This window comes from Monodelphis domestica, chromosome 6 (genome assembly GCF_027887165.1).
Source record: "Monodelphis domestica isolate mMonDom1 chromosome 6, mMonDom1.pri, whole genome shotgun sequence".
Lineage (NCBI taxonomy): Eukaryota > Metazoa > Chordata > Mammalia > Didelphimorphia > Didelphidae > Monodelphis > Monodelphis domestica.
Window position 1 is genome coordinate 99,026,745 of NC_077232.1, and position 25,759 is coordinate 99,052,503.

Genomic DNA, 25,759 nt, shown 5'->3' on the forward strand with positions numbered 1-25,759 from the left:
TCTTGGTTTAACAAGATTTGGAAGGTCTGCATCAAACTCAAGATTTAATTATCTAAGAAAATGTGCAACAGACATGTGCAAAAAAAAGGACAGACCTCTGGGCTGTCCTAAGTCAAGCTAAATCATCATTGGTACAGGTGAGATGCAGGAAAGTGATGTAAAACTGTCTATATAAGGCACATCACTTCCTCTCTCCTCATCTTTCCCTGGAGAGGCGACTCTGGCTGAGAGTGTGCTAGGAGTTTTGACATCTTGGAGTGTTGGGTGGTGAGTTTTGCCCTTGAGCTGATTTAGGTTTGGGCATCTTAGCTGAGCCCCTTTGGAGGTCAGGCTGATTCTTTCCTCCTTCACATTCAAAACCTTACTTTCTATATCTCCTAATCTTCCCGCCAGGTACTAGCCCCTTCCTTCTTCTTTCTTCTTAAATCTCCTCCACTATATCAATTAAATCACCATAAAAATTTCAGCTGAGCTTGGGTGTTTCATTATGATTTATAAATAAAATCCTTGGAGACCAAATATAATTATTAAATTCATTCTCAACCATAATTTTAACCCTTACAATAGAAATAATGGGTGGAAATGGCAGAAAGGCAGATTTCCTATGATGTAATGAAAAAAATCTCTTAAAATTTATGGAATTAATCAAAAGTAGAATAGGTTGCCTCAGGAAGTAGTAGGTTATCCATCACTGGAGATCTTCTGGAAGAGGCTGAATGGCCATTGTTTGGGGATTTTGTAAGGAAAAGCCTATACTAGATGGCTTTTGAGGCTCCTTACAACTTTGAAATATGGCTCAGTAGAAGGCTTGGATAAATGGTTGGAAAGGACAAAGGACAATGTTGCCTACTAATATGTTGGGTTAGACTTGCAGTATTCATTTAAAAACATGCATGACAATAGTAATGGAATTTAAGATAGCTATTTAGGAATACATACCACTATTGGACATTTGAAAGAGATTGTTTTTCTCAAACTTCTTGAAAACACTTCCTTTAATTTCAACAAACTGTAATTTTAAACAAAGTGATTATCTATTTACAATTATACCAAAAAATTTAACTGAAATTTTAAATATGCATATTCTTGTCATTATTTTTAACAAAGAATTTTAAAAATTTAAACTTTAAATTAAAAAATTAAACTTTAAAAATAAAGAATTTTAAAAATAAGAAACTTATTAAATCTAATTTAACTTCATTTAGAATTATGGCAATAAAATTTAAAATTCTAATAACATATATGCATATATTAATGATACTTGAATGGAGATTTAGGAAATTCTCCTTCACTTACGTTATTAGACATCATGATAGTAAGCAGTGATTTGTTGTGTGAATTAAAAGCTACATTGAGAGTTGTTGCTTGAACCATAATAAGAATTGCATGCAAGACTGTCAAAATTGATGTTAAGGAAAAATAATTTTTAAGTGCATTTCTATATTATCTTAATAAAAGTACAACTTAAAATATTTTCAAGACATTCAATGAGGGAAAAAGAGAATCAATTATTTAACTCCTAGTCAGATTTAATTTATTTTTCTTCATAATTTTCCTACTGGATGGTTGATAAACACTAACTGTAGAAGGACAACACCTGCAGAACTTGGATTTTAAAAAGTATAATACTTCATTTAACTATGCTTGAATAAAATTCTAATTACTTGCAAATGGAAGCTTAGAAGTATTAATGCTCCTAATTCATATTTTTTCTTATTAAAAGGAATTAATGAGAAAAAGTTAACCCACATATCATTCTATGTTTCTCTCAACTAATATTTAATTTTCTCTAGTCTTTTGGGAAGGCAGAATAATTGATTAAAAAAAAAGTCTGCAAAATCAGTTGGCATCCTTCCTATGTTCTGTTTTAGAAGTACAAATGTCAGATTGCACAAATATTTGCTTTCTAGAATACTTACTTCACCTAAACTGATATGGTTCCTAGTCACAACTGAGTGCCAATTCTGGCATAGCAACTAGCTTCAGATAATTTTTTCTATCACCAGTTAAGTATTAAATATTTAACTTTTCTGCCTCTAAAATTATGAGTACACTCAGTGAAAAAAACAAAATTTCACTCTTAAAGATAATCCTTCTAGAAATCAGAGGTAAAAATTGTGTTATTGTCTATATCTTATCTATAATATTCCAAAGCACACTGATGACCCTAATTGCTATATGGAATTGAGCAGATAAACACACACAGACACACACACACGTCTTGAATTAACCTTTACCAATACAAAGTTTCACCAAAAACTAGAACAGTTCAGGAACAGAAAGGAAAAATCCCATCATAACCCCAATGTAAAATACAATATGGCACCAAATGCAAAGGATTAGTCATGGGGTCAGGAAAATTCTGAAACAAGTGACCACAGAAAGAGTCACTTGATCTTTTACAAGCAATTCTTATCTTTAATTCTAGTTTGGAGACAAGTTGTAGATCTCAATCAGGGAAGAGTTTTTTATGCTGAGTGTTTTCCTATACTAATGAAATTAAAGGTGTGTATGTACACACACACACACACACACACATACATATAACTATAATGGTGCTTGAGGATAAGAAATTCTCAAAAATGTCTTGCTATATTCCTCAAACTTCAAATGTAAGATGTATCTAAGGCATTTTAACCAACCATCTTCACTTTGCCAAAAACCTAAAGAGGTAAACAGTGAAGAAAAAAAAAAGAGAGCAAAGTAACTTGTTTAGGAATGGTATTATTTTCTTTTCATTATCTTTTCATAGTCTTTTATATCCTCCTCTGGGGGGAAAAATGAAACAACAACTTCTTCCCCCCTGAAAAGACTGAATACTGCTTCAGTCTCATGAATATATTGTTTCTCATGCTAAAGTTTATAGTTTAGTTCAATTATTTCACCACAACTGCAAAAAAGTAAGAGAATGTATTCTCTCCTGGAGTCTGATTATGTTAACTGTATTTTTCATAATGAAATCTTATTTTATTATCTATTCCAAGGGATTCTTACAAAGTATTTCAAAGAATTTGTGAATATACTGATCTTTATATTGATTAAAACTTATTCTCTTAAGATTCTAAAGCATCTAGTTCCTGACAAGGAACTCACAATCTTTAATTGCATATAAATAAGACTACAAGTTACTGTTTCTATTTGTTTATAACTGTATGTTACAAATGAATGAAGTTATCAATCAGTTGGTGTTTCTAGAAAATTTAAAAGGATACAGACATAAAGCACAGCCATAAAAAAATGAGGAATCAAACCAATATGGGCTCTTTTTCTTTCTTTAGGTTCTGTTGCTGTCCAATAAAGAGCATCTAAAATATCTTGACCAAATGATGAAAATAGGCGATCAGCAACCTAAAGAGTAACATTAAAAACAAAAAGCACTTCACTTAGGAGTCATCATTAATACTGATATATCAATATATTGCAAAAGTACACTGCAAAAATGGCCAAAGTCAAACTTAAGAAACAATTTTTTATCTTGGGTTTGAGATATGGTATTTTGGCAAAAGAAATGTGTTTGCAAGGAAATGCCATGGAATGTGGTGGAGCAGTGATTGACAGGAGAGAACCTGCTTAGAATTCTTAGAATCTGGGAGAAGGGGGTTGGTCTGAGAGTTGAACTGTCAGCTCAGGGGGAGTTGCTTGTGAACTCTGAGAAGAGAGGAAACTTTGAGACCCTTACTTCATTCAGCACTTGGAAGTGAAACCCACTCCTGTCAAGGATTTCCTGTTCGTACCTGAGATCTGCAGAGTCCAGAAATCTTTCCTGTCACTTGAAGAAGAACAAGACCATCGAGGGAGCAGAATCACTCCTAGTTTCTGCTTTCTTACCTGCTTCATCTAATATATAGACTTATTCCTTTCATGGATTAGCCTAGTATTAAACAGCTTAGAAAATCTCTAGGTAGGGAGGAGATTTAAATTGGCTTTGGCTTTAACAGAGAGTGGCTGACAAGACTTGACATCAGTGTTTGCTTCTTTAGTTTAGGGAAACCTATATCCTCTTTCCTGACCCTATCCTTGTTTACTGCATATAAACAAATTTATAACTTACTGAGAAGCAGTCAGATTCATCAAATAAAATCATAAAAGGGGATTTATTCTGGAGAGAGAGGGTTTACTTCAACTGGGTTGAGCCAATTCCCAGTCAACTGTCATTTAACCTTTCTCTCAAGTTAGCACTCTGCCTCTGGGGAGGGCACCTTACCTCAGCTAAGTTATGCAAAACCCTAGCCAACCATCTATACTATCTTTTAAGGAGTTTAACTCCCATTTTCCAGTGTGCTTTAGAATCCTTTTATATGCTTCATCTCATTACCACTATCCATGAACTAATTAGACTATATCCAGGTACAGGGGAAAAACTAAAATGTGTTCCAGGTTGGTTATAGGTATGAGGCAGTTTAAATACAAATCCATGAGTCAAACATAAATCCTTCAGATTCAGATGAGGGCAAATGATCAATTTAATTCAATTCTAAATGTATGTATTAAGCAATTATGTGCAATGCATTGTGTTGGACACTAGAGACACAAAGAAAAGTCAAACAAACAAACAAAAAATAATCCCTGCCATTAAACACATATTCTACTTGGAGGGACAACATAAAAATATATAAAAGGAAATTAACTTGAAAAAGGATGCAACATTAAAACAACTAGAAAAATAAAGGTTTCCTTCCTATAGAAGGTACCACCTGAGCTGAACTTTGAAAGAAGCTAAGGATATTGAGAGATACAAGTAAAGATGGAGGACATTCCAAGAACAGAAGATAGCTTTTACTAAGCTAATGCAGTGGCAATTTGCACTTTCACCAACCAATATGTGAATAGTAATTATTTGCATATTACAACTGCCTCATGCTGATTTAAGACTTGAAAGTTTGCATGGTGCTGCCTGCATAACAACTCTCTAAAAAAAGTAGAAGTATTACCATGGCCATAGAGATGTGTTAAGATTAGAGTTAAGTGACTTGCCTGTTTCCTGAAGCCAAATCCAACACTTTACTACTTTTACTCTACAGCCTTTCTGAATTATACTTAATGTGATCATTTACAATAAGTGCCACAATAAAGTATTTAGCAATGAAAAATGAAAAATCTCAGGTAAGTTGGGCTAGAACACTAAATGGTTAAACTGATTTTTTAAATCAGTTAAAAAGGCAGGCAGAGTACTGGCACCTGAACTCTTGCCTTGTTTTTTATGAAAGAGTCAAAGATGCAGGACAAAGAAATTTACATCCAAACCGCTTATAGAAAAAAAAAAAAGGTAAGAGTTGTTAAAAGGGTATCAATAAGCACGAATGACAATGTAAAGAGAAAAAAATTGTCTTCATTTTAGATAGGAGGGGAATTCTTGATGCTCCTCATATGAAATACACCAATTAAGACTAAACTATTGCAAGATTCCTTTCCTATTGCCTACATCTAAGCACAGGGCAATGTAGCTATAAACGCTAAGTTGAGCAACTTTCTAGCCTTAGACACAACCATTCCTTGACAGCAGAATATGACTTGAATAAACTGTTCAGATGAATAAATATTGATGTTCTATCCTCTGAAACACTGGAGTCATTTTCAGTAATTGATTTGAACTTTAATCTGATAATACACCATCATCCTACTTAGCTACTAGCTACCATAGCTATTAGGCCCACCCAAGCATCTACAGGAGGGTTTTTTAATAAAAAATAAGTAAAAATTAAGGAGGAGTTCTTAACCTAGGGCCCATGAACTTAAAAAAAATTTGACAAATATATTTCAATATAATTTGTTTCTACATATTTTGTCTTATATATTTATTGTTCTGAGAAAGGTTCACCATAGGTTTCACCAGACCAGCAAAGAGGTTCATGATATGGAGGGTAAGAAACTCTGTTCTAAAACAAATCTCTCCTTCAATTAAAAAAAAATTAATTATGCCCCAGCTATGAGCCAGATATTGTGATAGGCACTGGGGATACAAGGACAAAACTTAAAACGGCCTCTGCCTTCAAGGAACTTCCATTCTACTGGAAGAAATATTGAGTTGATAATTATTTACTAAGCCCCTTTGATGTGCCAGGCACTGTCCTAAGAGTCAGGGATACAAAGATCATAAATAGCCCGGGAATATAGATTCTAATAAAAGAGATATCATGTAAATGACTAAGTATATACAAGATCTATCTAGAGTAAATGAAAGGAATCTGAAAGAGGAAAGCATTAGGAAATAGGATGGGGGTATAGAGAGTGGTGAGATAGGAGAGGAGAGATCAGGAAAGGCTACCTGCAGAAAGGAGATTTTGAGCTGTCTTAAAGGAAATGAAGAAAACCAAGAAAGATAACTACAGAATATTACAGTCTTGGGACATGGCAAATATAAAAGCATGGAGAAAGGAAATGTGTTTTTTTCAAGTACTAGATAGGAGGCCAGTGTACTAGATTGTGTTGTTTGGAGAGATTATAGCAAATATATTCAATCATGCTATATAAAGGTTATGAAAACTTTTTTTTTTAAACCCTTACCTTCCATTTTGGAATCAATATTGTGTATTAGTTCCAAGCCAGAAGAGTGGTAAGGGCTAGGCAATGAGGGTCAAGTGACTTTCCCAGGGTCACACAGCTAGGAAGCAGCCAAGGCCAAATTTAAACCTATGACCTCCCATCTCTGGGTCTGGCTCTCAATCCACTGAGTCACCCAGCTGCCTCCTATGAAAACTTTTTAAAAAATCTAAACATTCATTACAGTGAAGGCAGAAGCATTTATTATCTCTTTAATGTTTTCTTTAGTCATAGTTTTTAAATTATGAAGTTCTAGCAAAGATTGCATTTGTTTTCAACATATATTTTTTAAAATGAATGTTTTTTCCATTAGTAACACAGTGGCTTTATCAAGAAGCACTTACATTAAAATGTGACAGTTTTATAAATTATAGAAACTGAAATTGAAAGTTTATTACTAATTGATCTGAGAACTAAAAAGAAAAAAATTTTCTAAATCTCCCTATGGTGCTTATTACGCACTTTCATATTACACACATTAAACTTAAAATAAAATTATCCATGTGCAAGATATAACTGATCCAAATAGAGGAACTCAACATTGTCTTGGTAAGAAGATTTTAGAACCTTACCTCAAGCATGTTGTAGATGATATAAAGTTTAATGACAGATTGTCCTCTTATCAGGTGATACATCATAGAGTAATCAACATAGTGCATCATGAAGAAGCAAATTACCAAGATGACACCTTTCAAAATATCACATATCTGAGCAGGCTGAAGCAAACGTCCATCCCTGAAACATATAAATATGATGAAAATATCAGTTCTATATTATTATGTGATTTAAAACAAAAACAAAACCAAAAACCACAGTTGGTCTTAGGGTAGGGCACAGGGAATAATTTCTAATTTAAAAAAATTCACATTTTGATTGCACTTAAACTTTTACAAATCCATTTCTTCACAAAAGTCCTGGAAGTAGATTTTATTAACCCCAGTTGGCAGATCAGGAAAGTTACATTCAAGGAGTTTAATGGCTTTCTCCAGGGTCATATGGAGAATAAATGAAGACCAGGTCTCTTGACTCTTCCCATCACACCATGTTGCTTCTCCAGTATAAAGACAGTAAGCACTAAAACAAGTATTACTATTAGACAGTGTTTTGACAAATTCACATAAGTATCTGTTGCTATTACTGATCATATCATGGAAAAAGGATTTATATAGATACCCACAAAGCAGATTTCATGGGAGGTCAAGCAAGTTCTAGTTATACCATATAAAATATATTTCTTCTGTAATCATTGCCCCTTCATTATCTTGCCAATAATGACCTACAAATTCAGACTTCAAATAACATTTGATATTGTGTATTATAGATATTTATGCTACTCAGAGTATAATTAAAACAGGGTAAATGGCTGGTTGCTCCATCATACAGACATAGGGATTGGAGGGAAGCTTTGTGGTTGCCATCCTTGGGCCTTGTCCCTAATAGTTCTCTACTACAGACTGACTGGTGATAAGCTGCCCATTTGTGGCTGGACTACCTACTGGACTGTAGTAATACCACCACCCCATATTCCTAGTTCGTTCTTAAGTCTTGGTATGAATTATCTCAGTTGTTAAGGTTCTTCTCCCAAAATGATTTCCTGTTTATCTGTGTATATGCTATATTTTCAGATCACATCTCTTCACATTGGGGATGCAAGTTCCTTAGCAGCAGGGGCTGATGTAGAAAGGATTTCATTCTTTACCTTAATATTCTCAGCACCTGAGAGGGCAGTGCAATTTGGTAGACAGCTTCAAAGTCAGAAGATCTAGGTTCAAGCCCTAATTCTGACACATACTGGCTGCGGGATCTTGGGTAAATTACTTAATCTCTTAGTATTCTAGGCAACTCTTAGAGACTCTAGGATATACAACAGGAATTCGTAGAGGGAATTCTCAATACCACCGAAATCACAGGTTTATCACTATCTCTTTATATCCTTGGCACCCAATTAGAACACATATAGAATATAGAATGGTGGCCATTTTGGAATCAAGAATGCTAGTGTGAGTGAAAAATCCCCTACCTCCTTATTAGATTTTTAATGTTAACAGTAGTCTTCAGATAATCACAATATAAACATATTTGAAATTCTAAGATATTTAAATAATGTTAGCATAAGTGATGATCTTAGTAGGCCTTTTATGATTATTTTAGTATAAGATTTAAAGATAACTGCTTTAATATAGCAAATCATTATTAACATAGGCTTTAGTTCAGCCTTAGTCCTTAACTTGCTATATCATGTACCCTCAGCAATTACGGTCTTGACTTTGTGACTGGGTCTTCATTAGCATACAGGCTTTTGCCTTGGTTAGAAGCCTATTGACACCCCTTCACTTTTGTATACATCCTGGTATACATCATTAGGCTTTTGCCCTGCTTGAGGCCCTGGCACCTCCTCCTTGCCCTGATTACTTTGGTATATTTCATCAGGCTTTTTAGAAAGTAGGGTTCAGGTTCCCCTACTTCCCCCTTTACCTATCAAGTGACTTCTTTTTCATTTATTTATTTATTTATTCTTTTTTATTTTTTTTATTCTTTTTATTTTTATTTATAAAAACCCTTACCTACCAAAACTTGGAATCAATACTGTGTATTGGTTCCAAGGCAGAAGAGTGGTAAGTTCTAGGTAATGGGGGTCAAGTGACTTGCCCAGGGTCACACAGCTAGGAAGTGGCTGAGGTCATATTTGAACCTAGGACCTCCTGTCTCTAGGCCTGGCTCTCAATCCACTGAGCTACCCAGCTGCCCCCTCAAGTGACTTCTTTCACCAGTGAGAGGCATTTCCTAGCTGCCTCAACCAATGAACAGTGATCTTGCATGCCTCTATTTTTAGATGGGTATAACTACTATCTAGGATTATTTCTGTACTGGTACATAAGTTGTGATATTCTTTGCGTATCAAGGCCTCTCTCACAGTGCTTGGGGTCTCTTGGTCTTGACCAGAGTCAGGCTTTATTGTGAGACTTGCCCTTTCCCAATAAACCTATTTCTTTTTGACTTAAAGACAGTTTCTCTTATTTGACTTTTTGCTAAGAGAATTTTTCCACACTAGGGATCAAATCCACCTTAATGGCTATGTAACCTTTAGATTACATCCTTCTTCGAAAGAGTTACTTAAGTTCTCTGTGGCTCGTAAAGAAGTTGTGATCCATGTTGTATTTTTAAAAATACCATGAATCTTGATGAAACATTCAGAAATACCCTAGGGTTCTATACCTATTCTTTTGTGAATTAAAGTATACTTAAATTAGGTTAAGGGAAAGAAGAGTAGTAGCATGGCAGAAAAGTCTGGCAAACTTTTAGGAAATTTTCATCTTTAGGTTTTAGGGTTGAAAATGCTGAAAAAACTGAAATTGTCAAGTGGATGAAAAGGAATTTAATTATCAAAAAATAAAAACATGAAGAAAATGAATATTTGACTTAAATTGATCCAGCTGGTATTCTTTTCTCTTTAAACACATTTTATGAAGGCACCAGAAGTTTTCAGTTGTTTTATCATATCATTATAAATATATACAATTTTAGAGTCAAAAATGACCTTAAATATAATTTAATCTAATATCCTAATTTTATCATTAAGAAAAATTAGAAGTCAAATGACTGAATATGACACAGGTAATTAGTAACAAAAAAGGGACTAGCAACCAAATCTCTTGACTTTGAGTCTAATGATTTTTAAATTGTATCATATTTTCCATCCTCCTATATGCATCTATACTAAATTAATGAGGAAACTTCAGAGATGCTGGATGAAAAACTGTTGTATTGAGATTTTCCAATGAAAAATTAGTGTTCCAATTATAAATAAAATAGCCTACATTTAAATTTTTTAACACAAATTCCCATCATCCTTATAATTAGTTATCACAAATAGAAAACATTCTTCTTGAAGTCCACAGGAAAAAAGTTAACATAGAAATACTTTTAAAATACAAAATATCTTCTTTTTAAACAAGACAAATTGAAAATGATTATTATATTTGGGATATACCCAACACAAGAAAATCTGAAATGTTAAAGAATAGAAAATAAATGGCAGCTTTTGTGACAAATGGTAGACACCTTGTGGTCATTTTCTAAAATTACATTTATATATCTGAAATGACAAGTTAAGATTGTTAATTTGAAATCATCAAAAAAACACTTTTAAAATTTTAAACCAAATGACATTGCTTTTCAGACTAGGAATAGTTTTCCTCAATTTGATTCATATATATATATATATATATATATATATATATATACACACACACACACACACACACACACATATATATATATATATATATATATAATTTTGAGCATATTTATGCTATTGCAGAAGTATGGAAGGAAAAAATGGCCAAAGACCAATATTATATTGCCATATATCCTAGGTAATGCATGTTTCGAGATGTATCAGTAATTCAGAAAGTACAAAAAACAGATCAAGAGTTTGATTTTTTGGCATAAAAAAAATAGTGTAAACTGGCTAGGTGTGGTGACACATTTGTTATTAACATTCCTAAGGAGTTCTGAAGTTGATGGGGTTGTTTGAACTCAAGAGTGCTGAGCTACAGTTCTGATATACGGGCTAAGGTGATTGGGTGTAGAACTAAGTCCAGCACCAACATGGTAACCCCACCCTGTAAAGAGAAGCCACCAGGCTATCCAAGGAGGATTGAATGATTAGTCCATGAAAGGGCTGTACTTCCAGCCTGGGTGAGATGAAGAGACTCAGTCAAAAGAAAGAAAAACCAAAACATGAACTGGGAAAAAAATGTATCCAGATTTAGATTATTTAATGAAACTTATTAGTAATATGTAGTCATCTGTGTAAACCTTAAAAAAAAATCCTCACTATATATTTCTATTTAGAGGTATCACACTAGCAGATGCAAATCATATATTATTGGGGGGGGGGAAGATACCATAAAAACAAAAATATCTGGGGGGTAGCTGGGTAGCTCAGTAGACTAAGAGCCAAACCTAAAGATGGGAGGTCCTAGGTTCAAATGTGGCCTTGAACACTTACTAGCTGTGTGACCCTGGGCAAGTCCTGTAAACCCCATTACCTAGACCTTGCCACTCTTCTGCCTTAGAAACAATATACAGTATTGATTCTAAGGTGGAAGATGAGGGTTAAAAAAAAATCTGATTCCTCTAGATAAATATAGGTTTTAAACCCACAAATAATGGTTTTCAATTTCCATCAACTTTGTGACTTACCTTGCAAATATTGTGTTAACATTTTATTTTACATCTGATACTAGTAACTTTCTTCAGAAGATACTTATTCCAAATTGGTAGAGGACATGTTCTAGTATTCAACGTTTTGTTCAAAACAAGGAGGTTCTTCTCATCCTGCCTGCTTAATTTCTGTTCTCTGGCACTTGGCAAGGGCTTCATAAACTCCTACTAGTGTTCATTTCACAATAATAATTCAAGTCTATCTTAATATAAAACAGTGCTGTAATGAAATTTAGCTATAACTCAAACACATATTTCACAGAAACACAGAGACACCATCTAGGCCAAACTAAATAAAAATACCATGCCCTCTGAAATACTACCTACAAGTTGCCATAAGGTCTTTGTGAAGAGCTCAAATGAGGGGGAATCCAAAATCCAAAATCCAAAACTCTATGGCACCTCCCCTGATACATTCCTCCTTACATCAAAAGCCTAAATTGATCTCTGTAACTTCCATTCATTACTTCTAATTTTGTCCTCTGGGGCCAGGAAGAAAAAAGTGAATCTCCCACATAACAGAACTTTCAGTATTTGAAGGCATCTCTTATGTCCTCCTTTGGTCTTCACCAGGCGCAGTTTTCTTAATTCCTTCAATCTTCCTAAAAACCATTGCCATTCCTTAAGTATAGTAACGACCTTAAGGACTTTTATCACACTGGTTACCTTCTATGAAATACTAGTTCATCAATATTCTTTATTAAAAAAACCCCATCAAAATCTGCATCAATCAATAAGTATTTAGTAAGCATTTACTATGTGCCAGGCACTTGAATATGAAGATAAAAATGGAAGTCCTTAACTCAATAGTTTACATTTTTCAAGAGAAGATATGCAGATATAAGAAGATACAATATAAATGTGAAGTAAATGGGGGGAGGGGAAGCGTTAGAAACTAGGGGAATCAGGAAATGCCCAATGTGAGAAGTAGTACTTGAGTTGAGCATTGATGGAAAAGCAGGGATCCTAAGAAGAAGATATAAGGAGCGAATGCATTCTGGGCATAGGAGATAATTTGTACAAAAGCACTGAGACTGGAGATGGGAGTGGCAAGTAGGAGCATGAAGAAAAGCAAGACCATTTTGGAATAGACCACAGAGTTTGTGAAAGGAAGTAATGAGTATAAGGCTGAAAAGGCAAGTTGAAACCATGTTATGAAGAATCTAAATATTAAAAGAGTTTATATTTGATTGTTGGGGTAATAGGGAGCCATTAAGAAGTTATTTTGCTGGGGAGTTACATGGCCACACTTGCTTTTTAGGATACTCATTTTAACAGCTGTTTAGAAGATAGACTGAAGGGAGAGTACTGAGATAGGGAGACCAATTAGAAAGCAACTGAATAGTTCAGACAAGAGGTCATGGAGGTGTGAAGTAAGGTGCTGTCTATAGGAGTAGAGAGAAGAGGAAAGAAGTAAAAGGTGACTGTAGAAATAAAAATGAATAATATTTGGTTAACTCCCTAGATATATGGGCTGAAGAAGAGTAAAGAAATGAGGGTGATTTCAAGATCAGACTGGGTGCCTGGAAGATGATGGTACCTTCAAAAGAAGAGGGATGAGTTTTGGGGGAAAGAGTAATTCTGGTTTTGATAATAAGTACTATAGGACAACCAATACTGAATATAATTTTTTAGGTGAAGTTGGACTAGGGTCCCAACCCTGTTCTGGTTCAGCAGTATCAAACTCAAAAAGAAACTGAAACCTAAGGGCTATATATTGATTTAGAAAACCAGAAATGAACATTACTTAAGTTGTATTTTTATTTATTTTATGAAATTTTTGAGTTATGGCCCTGAGTCTAATACCTCAGTTCTAGACCCTACACCACTCAGTGCTGCCTAAGCCTATGATGGTGAACCAATGACCAAAGATGTATGCCAAAGATGGCATGCAGAGACTTCTCTGTGGGTATGTGTGCGGTCTTTGGAAGTTAGTTACTAGAAAGGCAGAGGGATTCTGGTGGAGGTATTCCCTTCTCCCTTTCCACCATGCCTCCCCTGTCTGAGACTAGGGGCTGTAGGGGAATAAGAGGGGGGCTCTTCTTTAGCATTATCAGACCTGGACCCACCCCCTAAAAGATCTCCACTTTTGTTCCTTCCTTCCCAATCAGTCACCCTCCAAATGCTAATTACACTCCCTTCACCCTCTACTCCTACCACCAAGTGGATGGCAGCCAATAGGCGGCCCTACTCCCAGCATGGCAGTTACAGGTACCATTGTTATGCAAATATAAGCAGCCTAAAAGGCACCTAGGTTGCATCTTGTTGACAGAGCTGAGAAAGCACATATAACCTGTGTTATAAGAAGCTGCTTCCCCCCATTGTTCCCCCCACCTTCCCAACCCTACTAGTCTTCCCTGACTGAGTAAAGCCTGGCAGCAGCCCCCATGCTCGGTCCCTGGCCCACTGGATGCAGAGGCAGGTCTCTGTGGCAGCAGGAAGCAGCTTTCCCCCAGGAATGAGCAGGCTTGGAGCTGAGGCCCTGTCCCCCAAGGTGGGGGGGTGGGGGTAGCAGCACTTAGTCTCTGGGGAGGGCAGGGCACTGCACACAGTGTGGGGAGGTGGGACACAGCATGGTGTCTCAAAATGGTTCAAAAAAGTTTGACATCATTGGCCTAAGCTATCAGCTTTTTCAGTTGCCAGAAAACACTATGAATTCACTTGAAGTTCTTGTTTGTTAAAATACTGAGATCTTTTCCACAAGAGATATTTAGCCACATATCCCCAATTTACAAACATGAAGTTGATCTTTTAAAATCCAAAATAACACCTAACATTTATTTCAATGGATTCATAAATTCATTAATATGAACACACCAGTACAGATCATGGTACTTTAATGCCATCTCATCCTGTGTGATTCTTACATATGTGCTTCCAAAGATTCCTTAGGATAGCCATCAGTATGTTATAGATAATCCTTAAATCTTTTTACATTTAATTAGTATCTATTATCCCTCACAAAGGCATGTGATTAAACAAGCCAATCATTTTCCAATCATACATTCTCCATATGATACTTCTTATACCAGTGGTCTCAAACTCAAATAGAAACGAGAAAACCACACACGAACATTTTCTATGTTATACTATTATTTTTATTCATTTTGTTAAACATTTCCCAATTATATCTTCATCTATTTCATTTGGGAGTTTTGCAGATCTCTGGTTTGGCACTTCAGACTTATACTACTTCTTATGAATAAGTCATCAACAGATACAAGTTAGAGTCTACTTATATATTCATCAAGTGTCTCTTTAGTGTTGTGAGAAGGAATTTGTATTTTGATTTGATGAATCAGAGATTTAGACTTCCCTTCCATTTGTTTTGAATTTGGATCAATCAGCAACAAGGGAATTGATCCCACAGGCATCCCCCCCCACTCCTCCCCCACCCCACCCCAGGCTAATTGAGGAACTGTGATTGGTTCCTGGAGGTTGATGTAGGCGAACTAGTGGGTGAAGGGATCTACTTATAAGAAGAGAAACAGCAGGAAGCAGAGGGTGGGGTTGTTTGGCTAGTAATTCTTTACCTCCTTTCTATATTTCTCTCTCTTTTATCTTTATCTTACTATAATAAAGCTATTAGAGCTATTAACTATCTTCTGACATAAGGATTAATTTCTATAATCAGTGATCATGATTTTTATTCTTATAATTTAGTCAAACCCATTCTAACCATTATAGTGTATTTTATGTAACCCTTAACCTGCATTCTTTAGAGACGAGGACACTTCACTGAGAGAACATTTGTCTTTAAAATGGCATTTTTTTTTAAAGGAAGGAGCAGCTTGGGATCATTAAAAGCACTGTGCAGTTTCTCAAGGGTAATTTGATCCATTTTCTACTTCTCCTATTACATTTTGGGTACTGTGTCAAGGAAGATCATCCCCTCCCCATCCTTAGTATCTTGACCTGTCCATCAAACATTCCTGATATGACACAGTTGTGCCAGGTTTGCATCTATATATGTGATGTACGTCAATAAAAGTCAAGGTTTTGGGCTTCTTGGAGGGAGAACCAAGAAGAAAACAAAGAAAGAAGAAGTTGGGAACAGAGCAGGCAGGTGATAGGGATGGAGGAAGAGACTTGCAGGCTAGCGACCATGTACTCAGGTTACTTGTAGGAATGATTGTCTACCCTTTACAATAAACCTTATAAAATATATATCTGGGTAGAAATATTTCAATTCGTACAGTACAGGACAATGTGTGAGATATACACAGTATAAAACTCAATTGTATTTCATCCTCTGGACACAAGGTATTTTTCATTCATTAAGTTTTTCCCATAGGAACTATTAGCTTGATCCTTTACAAATAATCAAGATTCTTACTGAGGAGGCCTTGTAAAGTTCTAGGATTTGATGCAATCTGTACTTTATATTTTAAATTACATATCATATTTAGTCCAATGTTCTAAATTGTTGAATTTTTTATGTCTAATTTGCAAATCTGATAATCTATGTCACCTGAGCATTTGTTTGTTCATTCATTCGTTTGTTTGTTTGAACCCTTACCTACCATCGTAGAATCAACGCTGTGTATTGGTTCTAAGGCAAAAGAGCAATAAGGGCTAGGCAATGGGAATTAGGTGACTTGCCCAAGGTCACATAGCTAGGAAGTGTCTGGGGCTAGATTTAAACCCAGGATCTCCCATCTTTAGTCCTGGCTCTCAATCTACTGAACCATCCAGCTGCCTCCACTATCTGAGATTTTAACACATAAAACTGTAAAAATAATGAAGCTCAAGGACAAGTCTCTAGGGTACTCAAACATGGAGCCCATTTTTAAAGAGCAACAGAGACCTTAATGGTTACTCTTAGGGTTGAGTTATTCAGTTGAGCACTGCATTTAGAGGTGGAGAAACTCACTTTGTCCTGGCTTTGTCATTTACTATGGATCAAGGGCAGGACATTTAACCTCTCTTAAAACTCCTTCCTGTTTTCTGAAAGATGAGGGAAGAGAATTGGACTAGACGAGCTTTCAGTTCTACATCTATGCTTCTGCTATTATCTAATTCGTATCTTTCCATCTCTATCCATGACTCTACATTGCCAAGTTAAAATACAGTATTTATGGTACTGTTTCTATGACATTATTTTATCCATTACTTTTTAGCAGAACCAATTATATATACCAGTACTAAATTGGGTATGATTGCGTATTCTGGGGCAAATCTCTTAATCTTTCTAGGAGATAGTTTCCTCATATTGTGAACTTTAAATTACTCCACCCTACTTATATCTTACTTTATGATGAAGATAAAGTTGTAATCTCCTGATTGAACAATGAAGGTACTTGGTCTTACTTTATAGTGAAGTTAGAACTTTAAGGTAAGTCAATTTTTTAGATCTTAATACAAATATGTGTTAAGAAACTACGAAGGTTAAATTAATCACAAAAAGGTTAAGGGTTAAGTAACTAACAAAAAGGTGAACTTAACAAAGAAGTATTAAGTAACTCAAAAGATATAGTCTAATTAAAGAAGATGAGAACTAAAGAATGGGCAGTCTTGGAGGAAAGTCTCTGCTGATGTGATTAGTAGACGCAAAAAAATTTAGAGGAGGGGACACAAAAGTAAAAGGTCTATATATTTGGCTCACTTCCTCTCTCTGGTACCTTTTGGCAGCAGAGAGTTGGCTGGTGGCAGAATGCTGGGTCTTTCAGCATCTTGGCGTGGCTACAGCTATTGTCTGGTTCGGTGGTGAGTTTCTGGCTGAGTTTTTCTTCCTTTACTTTCCAAACTTTATCCTCTTAGTAGCCTCTAATCTCCTTCAGAGACCTAGTAGCAGAGATCTTGAACTCCCCCTGGCACAGGCCAGGTGGGAGAAATCCTATACCCTCTTCCCTCTTTCTCCTTAAAATCCTTCCCTCTATATTAATTAAAATTACCATAAATTTCCAGAATGACTTGGGTATTTTATTTGGGATTTTTCCCCTGGTGATCAATTAATTTAGATTTTAAGTCACAACCATAAAATTATCTCCACAATCTGCAAAATTAGGAGATTGGATTAAATGACCTTGAAGATCCCTCCCAACCCTAAACACTATAAAAATATGAGAAAATTATTTTAGGATACTTTTAAAGAATATAAAAGGGAATTCTTAATCCCTTTCTTCTAATTTAACTGGGGACATGGCGGTCCTTTTACCATAGATATGTGTAAAGATATACTAGCCCACAGTGACAGAAAGTAGAAACCATGGAGACAGGAAGTGAGGTAGGGGAAGGTGATAAAAGGGGCCAAGTGTCAGTTGGTTGGCCTGTCAGTTGCTGACAACTGGGAGGGGGGTCAGTTGCTGATGGTTAGGGCTGACAGTTGTGGGGAAGTTGGCTGCTGGGAGTGAGTTAGTCATTGGGGGTTGGTTGCTGGTAGTGTGGGTTGATGATTAGTTGGTGGTTTGCATTTAGTTGCTGGAATATAAAGGCAGGCCCTGAAAGGGCTTTTGGCTTTAGCCTTCAGAGGGCTTTTTGCCTTTTGGGTTTTGGGCTTTTGGTTTGGGCTCTTAGGTTTTTTTCCCCTTCCTTGAACTTTTCGGAAGATGGTTGGTCTTTGTTGACAGACCTAATTGGGGTTGGATTAAAAAATACCAATTAGGTTGGTTTTGATTGGGCTGGATTGGGTTGGAAATTTGTGGGGTGGTTGTTGTTAGTGGAAGTTATAGATAAATATAGGCAGATTTAGATAGTAATTATAGGCAGTTATAGATAGTTATAGGAAAACTAGTATAAACATATAAACATTAGGAAATTTCTTTCTCTACCTCTTTCCTATACTTTCCTCCTTTAGTATATTCATTTTTACTATATTCTTTTACTATCTCTATTTTAATGAAACTAAATTGTTAATTGTTAAAGGCTGATAGAAGTTTTCTCTGGCTTAAAGGGATAATGTTAATTTACAACTCTACTATATTCTCATTAGAACTCAAATTATTAAAAGCTGCTCTCTTATTTTGTCAAACCCCTATTCTAAGCCTTACATTTAATTGACAACCATGAAGGGATCTCAAACCCACAAACTTCAGATCATTTCCCTTACTTTTTACTAAAACTATCCCTAAATAAAATTCCTAGCAATTAATTCTGTTACAGCTGTTGATCCTTTACATTAAAAAGCGCCATTTACTGACAGAAAGTAGAATTACAAATAAAACTAACAATTAGATTGACTATAATTCTGAGTAGTCTAATTCAAACTGTGATGCTGATTCTTGTCTATCTAAAATGGCCTGTTATCCAACAGAATATTGTACAGTGGCTTTATATAGCATTGTTCCTAGCTATATTTATACTGATAGGAGGCCTGGCATTCTATCTATTCCTTGGGAAAGAAACAAAACAATAATTTGTTAGACCTCAAAGCTGAACTAAAAGCTCATCTTGAGGAAAAACTAGAAAATAACTCGAGTGACCAGAAGCTGGATGAAGGATTATGTAAAAAGCACTGAGAAAAGCTTGAGAAATCCCCAGAGTAAGAAGAGAGATTTATCTCTCAATATTCCCTCATCATTAGAAAAGACTCAGTCTATGTGCAGTCCTACTCTATGCATTTCTGCTCATATTCAAACCACCTCAACTTCTCATCCTGTTCTAACTATCTCTAAATATACTCAAACTCCTCGCCCTGTTCTAACTATCTTTAAATTTACCCAAACTCCTTCCATTTGACCTATTTCCTCACCTACACCCATTACCTCCTCTATGACAAGTCAAACACAAAACCAAAAGGCAGAAATCGAAAATAATTTAGTTACAGGCCTATGCCCCTTAGAAAAGTACCCACCTTTAATAAAAATGGGGATGTAATTTTGCTAAGGCATCATATGCCATTCTCCCCCCCCCCAAGATATTGGGAGATTCAAGCAAAATTCCCCTTCTTTTGAGGATGATCTAATTGTGATGATTAAAAAGCTAGCATTTTTCACACATGATCCTGTATGGATTGATATTGAAATTTTGCTCCAAGACTTTTTTAACAGAAAGAGAGAAACATAAAATTGTCTCTCTTGTCAATCAGGTTCAGGGAAGGAGAACAGCTCATTGGCTTCCATGAAACCCAAAATAGAACCCAAACAATGAGCAAGATTACACAAGACTGCCAGCTAGAGAGGCATTATTAACTTTAATGAGAGCTTGCTCTGATAGTCCTGGTATATGGACAAAATTGGAAAATCTTAAACAAAAACCCAATGAAAACCCATCCCAATTTATGGTTAGACTTATTGAGCTGGGAGGTAGATATATAGATCTGGATCTTGCCAGAGAAATGGATGTCAGATAAATAAGGAGACAGTTTGTGAAAAACGGTTGTAAAGTGGTCAAAGATTATTTTAAGAATAATTGTCTGAATTGGGCTAGTATGGACTTTAAGAATTGAGGAGAGTAGCAGTTTATGTATTTAATGGCCATGAAAAGAAAGATGAGAAGAACAGTGACTTAATAGACCCTAAGGAGAGAAATTAAAGGTTTAAAGGAGGAAATTGAAAGAGAAAAAACAAATTGAGCAGTGGCTATAGCCCCTTTGCAAGAATACACAAATCAAACATCAATGTGTTACTTTATGGGAAAAGGGGTCATGTAATGTTAAACTTTAGAAAACAGAATCAGGTACTCAACATAAATTTTAGAAATAATGGAAACTCTAGGTATAACAACTTTGGAAATAATAATAGAAAAACATTTAGAAATACTAATACAAATGAGGCAAAATATCATTTACAGCAATATATTTGAAATGGGGCTTTCCCATGCTATGTTCAGGCAGAAATTCCCTCTCAACGAGAGGAAACCCAGAAAAATGGCCAAGGACCTTTATGATGGTCTGAAAAGGGAGAAAGGACTCTGGAATCAGAGAATTAAACCTTTGATTTCCCAGACATGGATATCTTAATACCAGTTATCTCAGTACAATCTCCCTTACATAGTAATGAATCTTATGTAACCTTGAAAATTGAAGTCTCTTATTATGATTGCCCCTTAGACACTGGAGCTTCCAAATCAGTGTTGATAAGTAAATCATAGTCCCAATGAAGTTTTATTGGCTCTCTAAATGTAGTAGGTTTATCCAAGGCACCTCTGAAGGTCCCAAAGCTTTCCCCTCAACTGGTGTCTGTGGGACCCCTATCCCTAGAACATTCTATTCCATTAACGGCTGATTCCCCTATAAATTTATTAGGGAGAAGTCTTTTATGTAAACTTAGAGCCATAATAACATGCTCTCAAGATGGCACTATGACTCTAGAATTGACTGAGGAATCATTAAATCTTTTCCCTGTATTTCTTTTAGATAGTTAGAAAGTGGACAAACTTCCCACATTTGAAATACCAGCTGATATATCTGAATCTCTGAGCCACATCTTCATGCAATGTAAGCCTACTCAATTAACTGTTCCTGTGAAAATCAAAACAAAAGGTGGCCTACCTCCTTCCATTCCTATGTATTTCCTATCAAAAAAGGCAATTGAGGGAATTACTCCAATGATAAATTCTTCAATTGAACAAAAAAGAATTCCATGTAAATCAGAATATAATACACCTATCTTGCCTCTTAAAAAGCCAAAATTCAATGTAAATGAAAAACCTGTTTATCGATTTGTACAAGATTTAAGAGCTGTAAACAATAATGTTAATAAAAAAACATCCTGTTCCAAAGTCATCCATGATTATCTTCTTTATTTCTAGCACAGCTTCATAGTTTACCATAGTATATCTGTGTTCAGCACTTTTCTCAATACCCATTCATGAAGATTCCAGAAATATATTTGCCTTCACCTGGAAAGGTTCCCAATGGACATGTTTGTCCCAAGGTATGTAGAAAGTCCTACTTTATTTTTGCAAATTTCAACACAAGATTTAGAAAATATTAAGTTAAAAGAGAGCCTTCTCATACACTTTGTAGATGATTTTCTCTTATCCTCACCAAATGCCACAGCATTCCAAAAAGATAGCAAACATCTTCTTTTGGAACTATATATGAGAGGTCATGAGATGTCAAAGGCAAAAGTTCAGTGGTGTCTCCCCAAAGTGGCATATTTAGGGTTTATTTTAACTGCTGATGCCTGCTTCATTTCCTCTAAGCACATCAAAGATATCCAAAAATTAAGCATTCCCTCTACTAAGAAACAGTTGAGAGCAATTCTAGAAGCAACAGAGTTTTGTAGACAATGGATTCTTTGCTATTGGAAAATCACTAAACTCCTTATAGTACTGACACGAAATTTACTTAGTCACTGAACTGCTTAAATTAGAGGAGGAACACCTATAAGCTCTTTCTAAGTTAAAACAGGATAGCCTGTCTGCCCCTGCTCTAGGCATCCAAGATTATAAAACTCCATTCACTTTATATGCACACAAACAGAGAGAGGAAGCTTCTGGCGTTTTAACTCAAAGTTTAGGACCTGTTCAATGTTCAGTTACTTATTATTTGGCCCACTCAGACCCAGTAGCTTCAAGAGCACCATCATGTCTTAGAAGCATAACTGCAACAGCTTTATTATTGGAATGCCTACTAACAATAATGTGTCCACATGAAATCAAAGCACTGTTGCTAAGACATAGAATACAGGCATTTTCTGAACAAAGACTGGCATGATCCAAAGCAATATTGTTAGACAATGAAAATATAACCTAAAAATGATACACAATACTGAACCCTGCTACCTTGCTTCCAGATTTACCACTTACAGGAGAACCATTACACAATTGTGAATCTTTTAGTGTCTGTGTCTAAAAAACTTCCTGATAATCTCCTAGACACTCCTTTAGAAAACCCAGATCTAGTCTTATTCACTGATGGTTTTTCTTTCATGAGGGATGGCATAAGCTACACTGGAGTTGCTATAGTCACAGAATTTGCCACTCTATGGTCAGCTTCACTGCCCTCAAATATAAGTGCTCAAGGTACAGGACTCATAGCTTTAAAACATGCCTGTATAATTGCAAAAGATAAGAAAGTAACTATTTACATAGATTCAGATACACATTTGGAATATATAATGCAGTGGGTACTTTTTGGTTTCAAAGGAGATTTTTAACTTTAGCTGGGGAAAGCATCACAAATGCAGAAATCATTAATGAAGTTCTTTCTACTCTCCAACTACCTGAAGCCCTGGCTGTTGTACATTGCTCTGCCCATACAAGTGGAATTGACACTATCTCTAGAGGGAACTATCAGGCAGATACTGCTGCAAAACTCACTGCCTTAAAAGGGCCTGAATTAATTTTAACTTTAGCAACTAGCAACAAATCAGGTTTATCCCTTTCTTATAATGAAAAGGAACTGCAAAAATGAAAACAAAAATTTAGAGCCAAACAAATTAATGGAGTATGGGTATCATCTGAAGGAAAACTACTCCCTAGAATTTTTTATCACCAAATATGTCAATCCATTCATAAAAACGGTCATTTTGGAGCCCAGGGTATTGTAGACTCTGCTAAAAGAGTATGGATAGCCCCTGGTATAACTACCATAGCCTCTAAAGTGAGTGTAGCCTGTTCCACCTGTCAAGCATATAACCAGCATGCCTTACACACCTTTTGAACATCTACAAATCAATTTTATTACAATAACAAAGGCTGGACAAAATAAATTTTGTCTAGTCATAGTAGACCCGCTGACCAGATGTCCAGAAGCATTTGCCACCACACTTGAGCTACGGTGACTTTTGTTGCCAAAGTGCTCTTAAAAGAAATTATATCTCATTTTGGCCTAACAGCACGTATTAATTCGGACAAAGGAACTCATTTTACTGATTCAGTTTTATCTCAAATTTATTCCTCTTTGGGGATAACTCTTGAATTCCACGTATCATATCATTCCAGATCTCAGGCCAAGTTGAAAGAATGAATAGAGAACTTAAGACCATGATTGGAAAACTGTGGACTGAGACGCATATAAAATGGTCTGAAGTTCTTCCTCTAGCCCTATTTTATCTTCAAAGCTGGCCCAGGGGAGATCTACACATCTCAGCATTTGAGATGCTTTTTGGACATCTGCCTCTATAAGCTAAGGCTTTTTCACCTGCATCCACATCATTGATAGGGGGAGATACTTGTATTGCTTCCTATATACAGGATTTACAAATAAAATTAAGAGAACTTCAAGAATCTGGAGTTGTCGTACAAGCAGGATTTATAGACTTTTCACTTCATGATCTTAACCCAGGAGACAAAGTTTATATAAATAACTTCTAGCTCACAAGGGAAATTCATCTGGCCTGGGAAAGGTCTGTTTCAAGTACTGTTAAACCACTCCAACAGCTATAAAAACTGGAGAAAAGACCTTGTGGATACATTGCTCCCACATAAAATGATTATATCTTCCATCGAAACTGATAAGACTGTATCCTGTCACATTCATTGAAGATAAAACTACAGAGACAACTGGAGACTATTTTCACTGACATTGAACTCTGGAATTTTTATTTTTTTAAATAGGATATTTGATTTTTCCTTGTACTTAAAGTTCATGATACCTGTATTAATAATTGTTTTTTAAATTTTGCAATAGAATAAGTTTAGACATTCATTACCCAATGGGTAAGTGTATGATTTATATTATATTATAGAATTTTTATTGTTTTAAATATGTGTACTGTCATGTATTCTGTTTGGAAATAGTTATATTATTATTCTTTTATAGGACTATAGAGAAAAATAAAAATAAGTGACAAGTATTACCAAATGTCAGAAGAGTTGGTTAACACTCACCTCAGGGGGGAAATTCATTGTATACTTTTTTATTATTATCTGTTAGATTGTATCCTTTTTAATGTAGTATCTTTTAGACTTAAATGATATCTCCAGGTTCTTATTTTCCATAGAGTATAATTTTCATGAATTCTAAGATTTAGTATTGTATTATTTGTAATTGGGAATTGTAGTTTGTAAAATCTAAGATTTGAAATCTTTTGGGAGTTATTTAGGATTTGCTAACTCCCTGAATGAAGAAAAGTGAACTGTTTTAAGAATACACCATAAAGAAACTTGGACCGCATCAGAAGAATTAAAGTGTACTGTGGGAAGTGTTGATTGAACTGAAGGAAGTTAAATGCATTTAATGAATGTAAATTTCTTATGACAAAGGGAATTGCCCCCAATTGGATTTTTGTCAATGTGCCTATCTACTATTGGTTTTGCTTTCTTTCTCTTTGATTTCTCTCTTTTCCTCATATTATTATAGTTTTCTATTAGAAAGTGTAATATTGTAGGGACTTTAACTAGAAGATTTTTAGAGGTACGAGATAGTTATGTTTAAATGATCAATTAGAGACTAGAACCCTAAAGGATCACAGTGGGGATTGTAAAAGGGAATTCTTTTTTTTTAAACCCTTACCTTCCATCTTGGAATCAATACTGTGTATTGGTTCCAAGGCAGAAGAATGGTAAGGGCTAGGCAATGAGGGTTAAGTGATTTGCCCAGGGTCACACAGCTAGGAAGTGGCTGAGGCCAGATTTGAACCTAGGACTTCCTGTCTCTAGGCCTGGCTCTCAATCCACTGAGTTACCCAGCTTCCCCCTAAAAGGGAATTCTTAATCCTTTTCTTCTAATTTAACTGGGGACCTGGAGGTCCTTTTACCATAGAGAGGTGTAAAGATTGACCAGCCCACAGTGACAGGAAATAGAAGCCATAGAAAAAGGAAGGAGAAACCAAAGAGACAAGAAGGAGGAAACATAGAGACAGGAAGTGAGGTAGGGGAAGGTGATAAAAAGGGCCAAGTGTCAGGTGGTCAGCCTGTCAGTTGCTGACAGTTAGAGGGGTCAGTTGCTAATGGTTAGGGCTGGCAGTTGTGGGGAAGTTGGCTATTGGGGGTGAGTTGGTCATTGGGGGTTGGTTGCTGGTAGTGTGGCTTGGTAATTAGTTAGTGATTGGCATTTAGTTGCTGGAATAGAAAGGCATGCTAGAGCTTACTAAAAGGGCTTTTGGCTTTAGATTTTAGAGGGCTTTTTGCCTTTGGGGTTTTGTGCTTTTAGGGTTGTTCC

General features: G+C 35.6%; 1 protein-coding gene across 1 annotated transcript in view; it reads right to left on the reverse strand.

Annotated features, from left to right (window-relative positions):
• The window catches only part of TAPT1 (transmembrane anterior posterior transformation 1), a 99,243-nt gene that overhangs the window by 27,185 nt on the left and 46,299 nt on the right, over positions 1–25,759 (reverse strand). Inside the window, exons 4-7 of the mRNA XM_001369374.3 lie at positions 7,113–7,275; positions 3,213–3,348; positions 1,297–1,394; positions 940–1,009 (exon numbers count right to left, since the gene is read on the reverse strand). Of these exons, the coding sequence (XP_001369411.1) occupies positions 940–1,009; positions 1,297–1,394; positions 3,213–3,348; positions 7,113–7,275 (467 nt within the window). The remainder of the gene's footprint in view (positions 1–939; positions 1,010–1,296; positions 1,395–3,212; positions 3,349–7,112; positions 7,276–25,759) is intronic.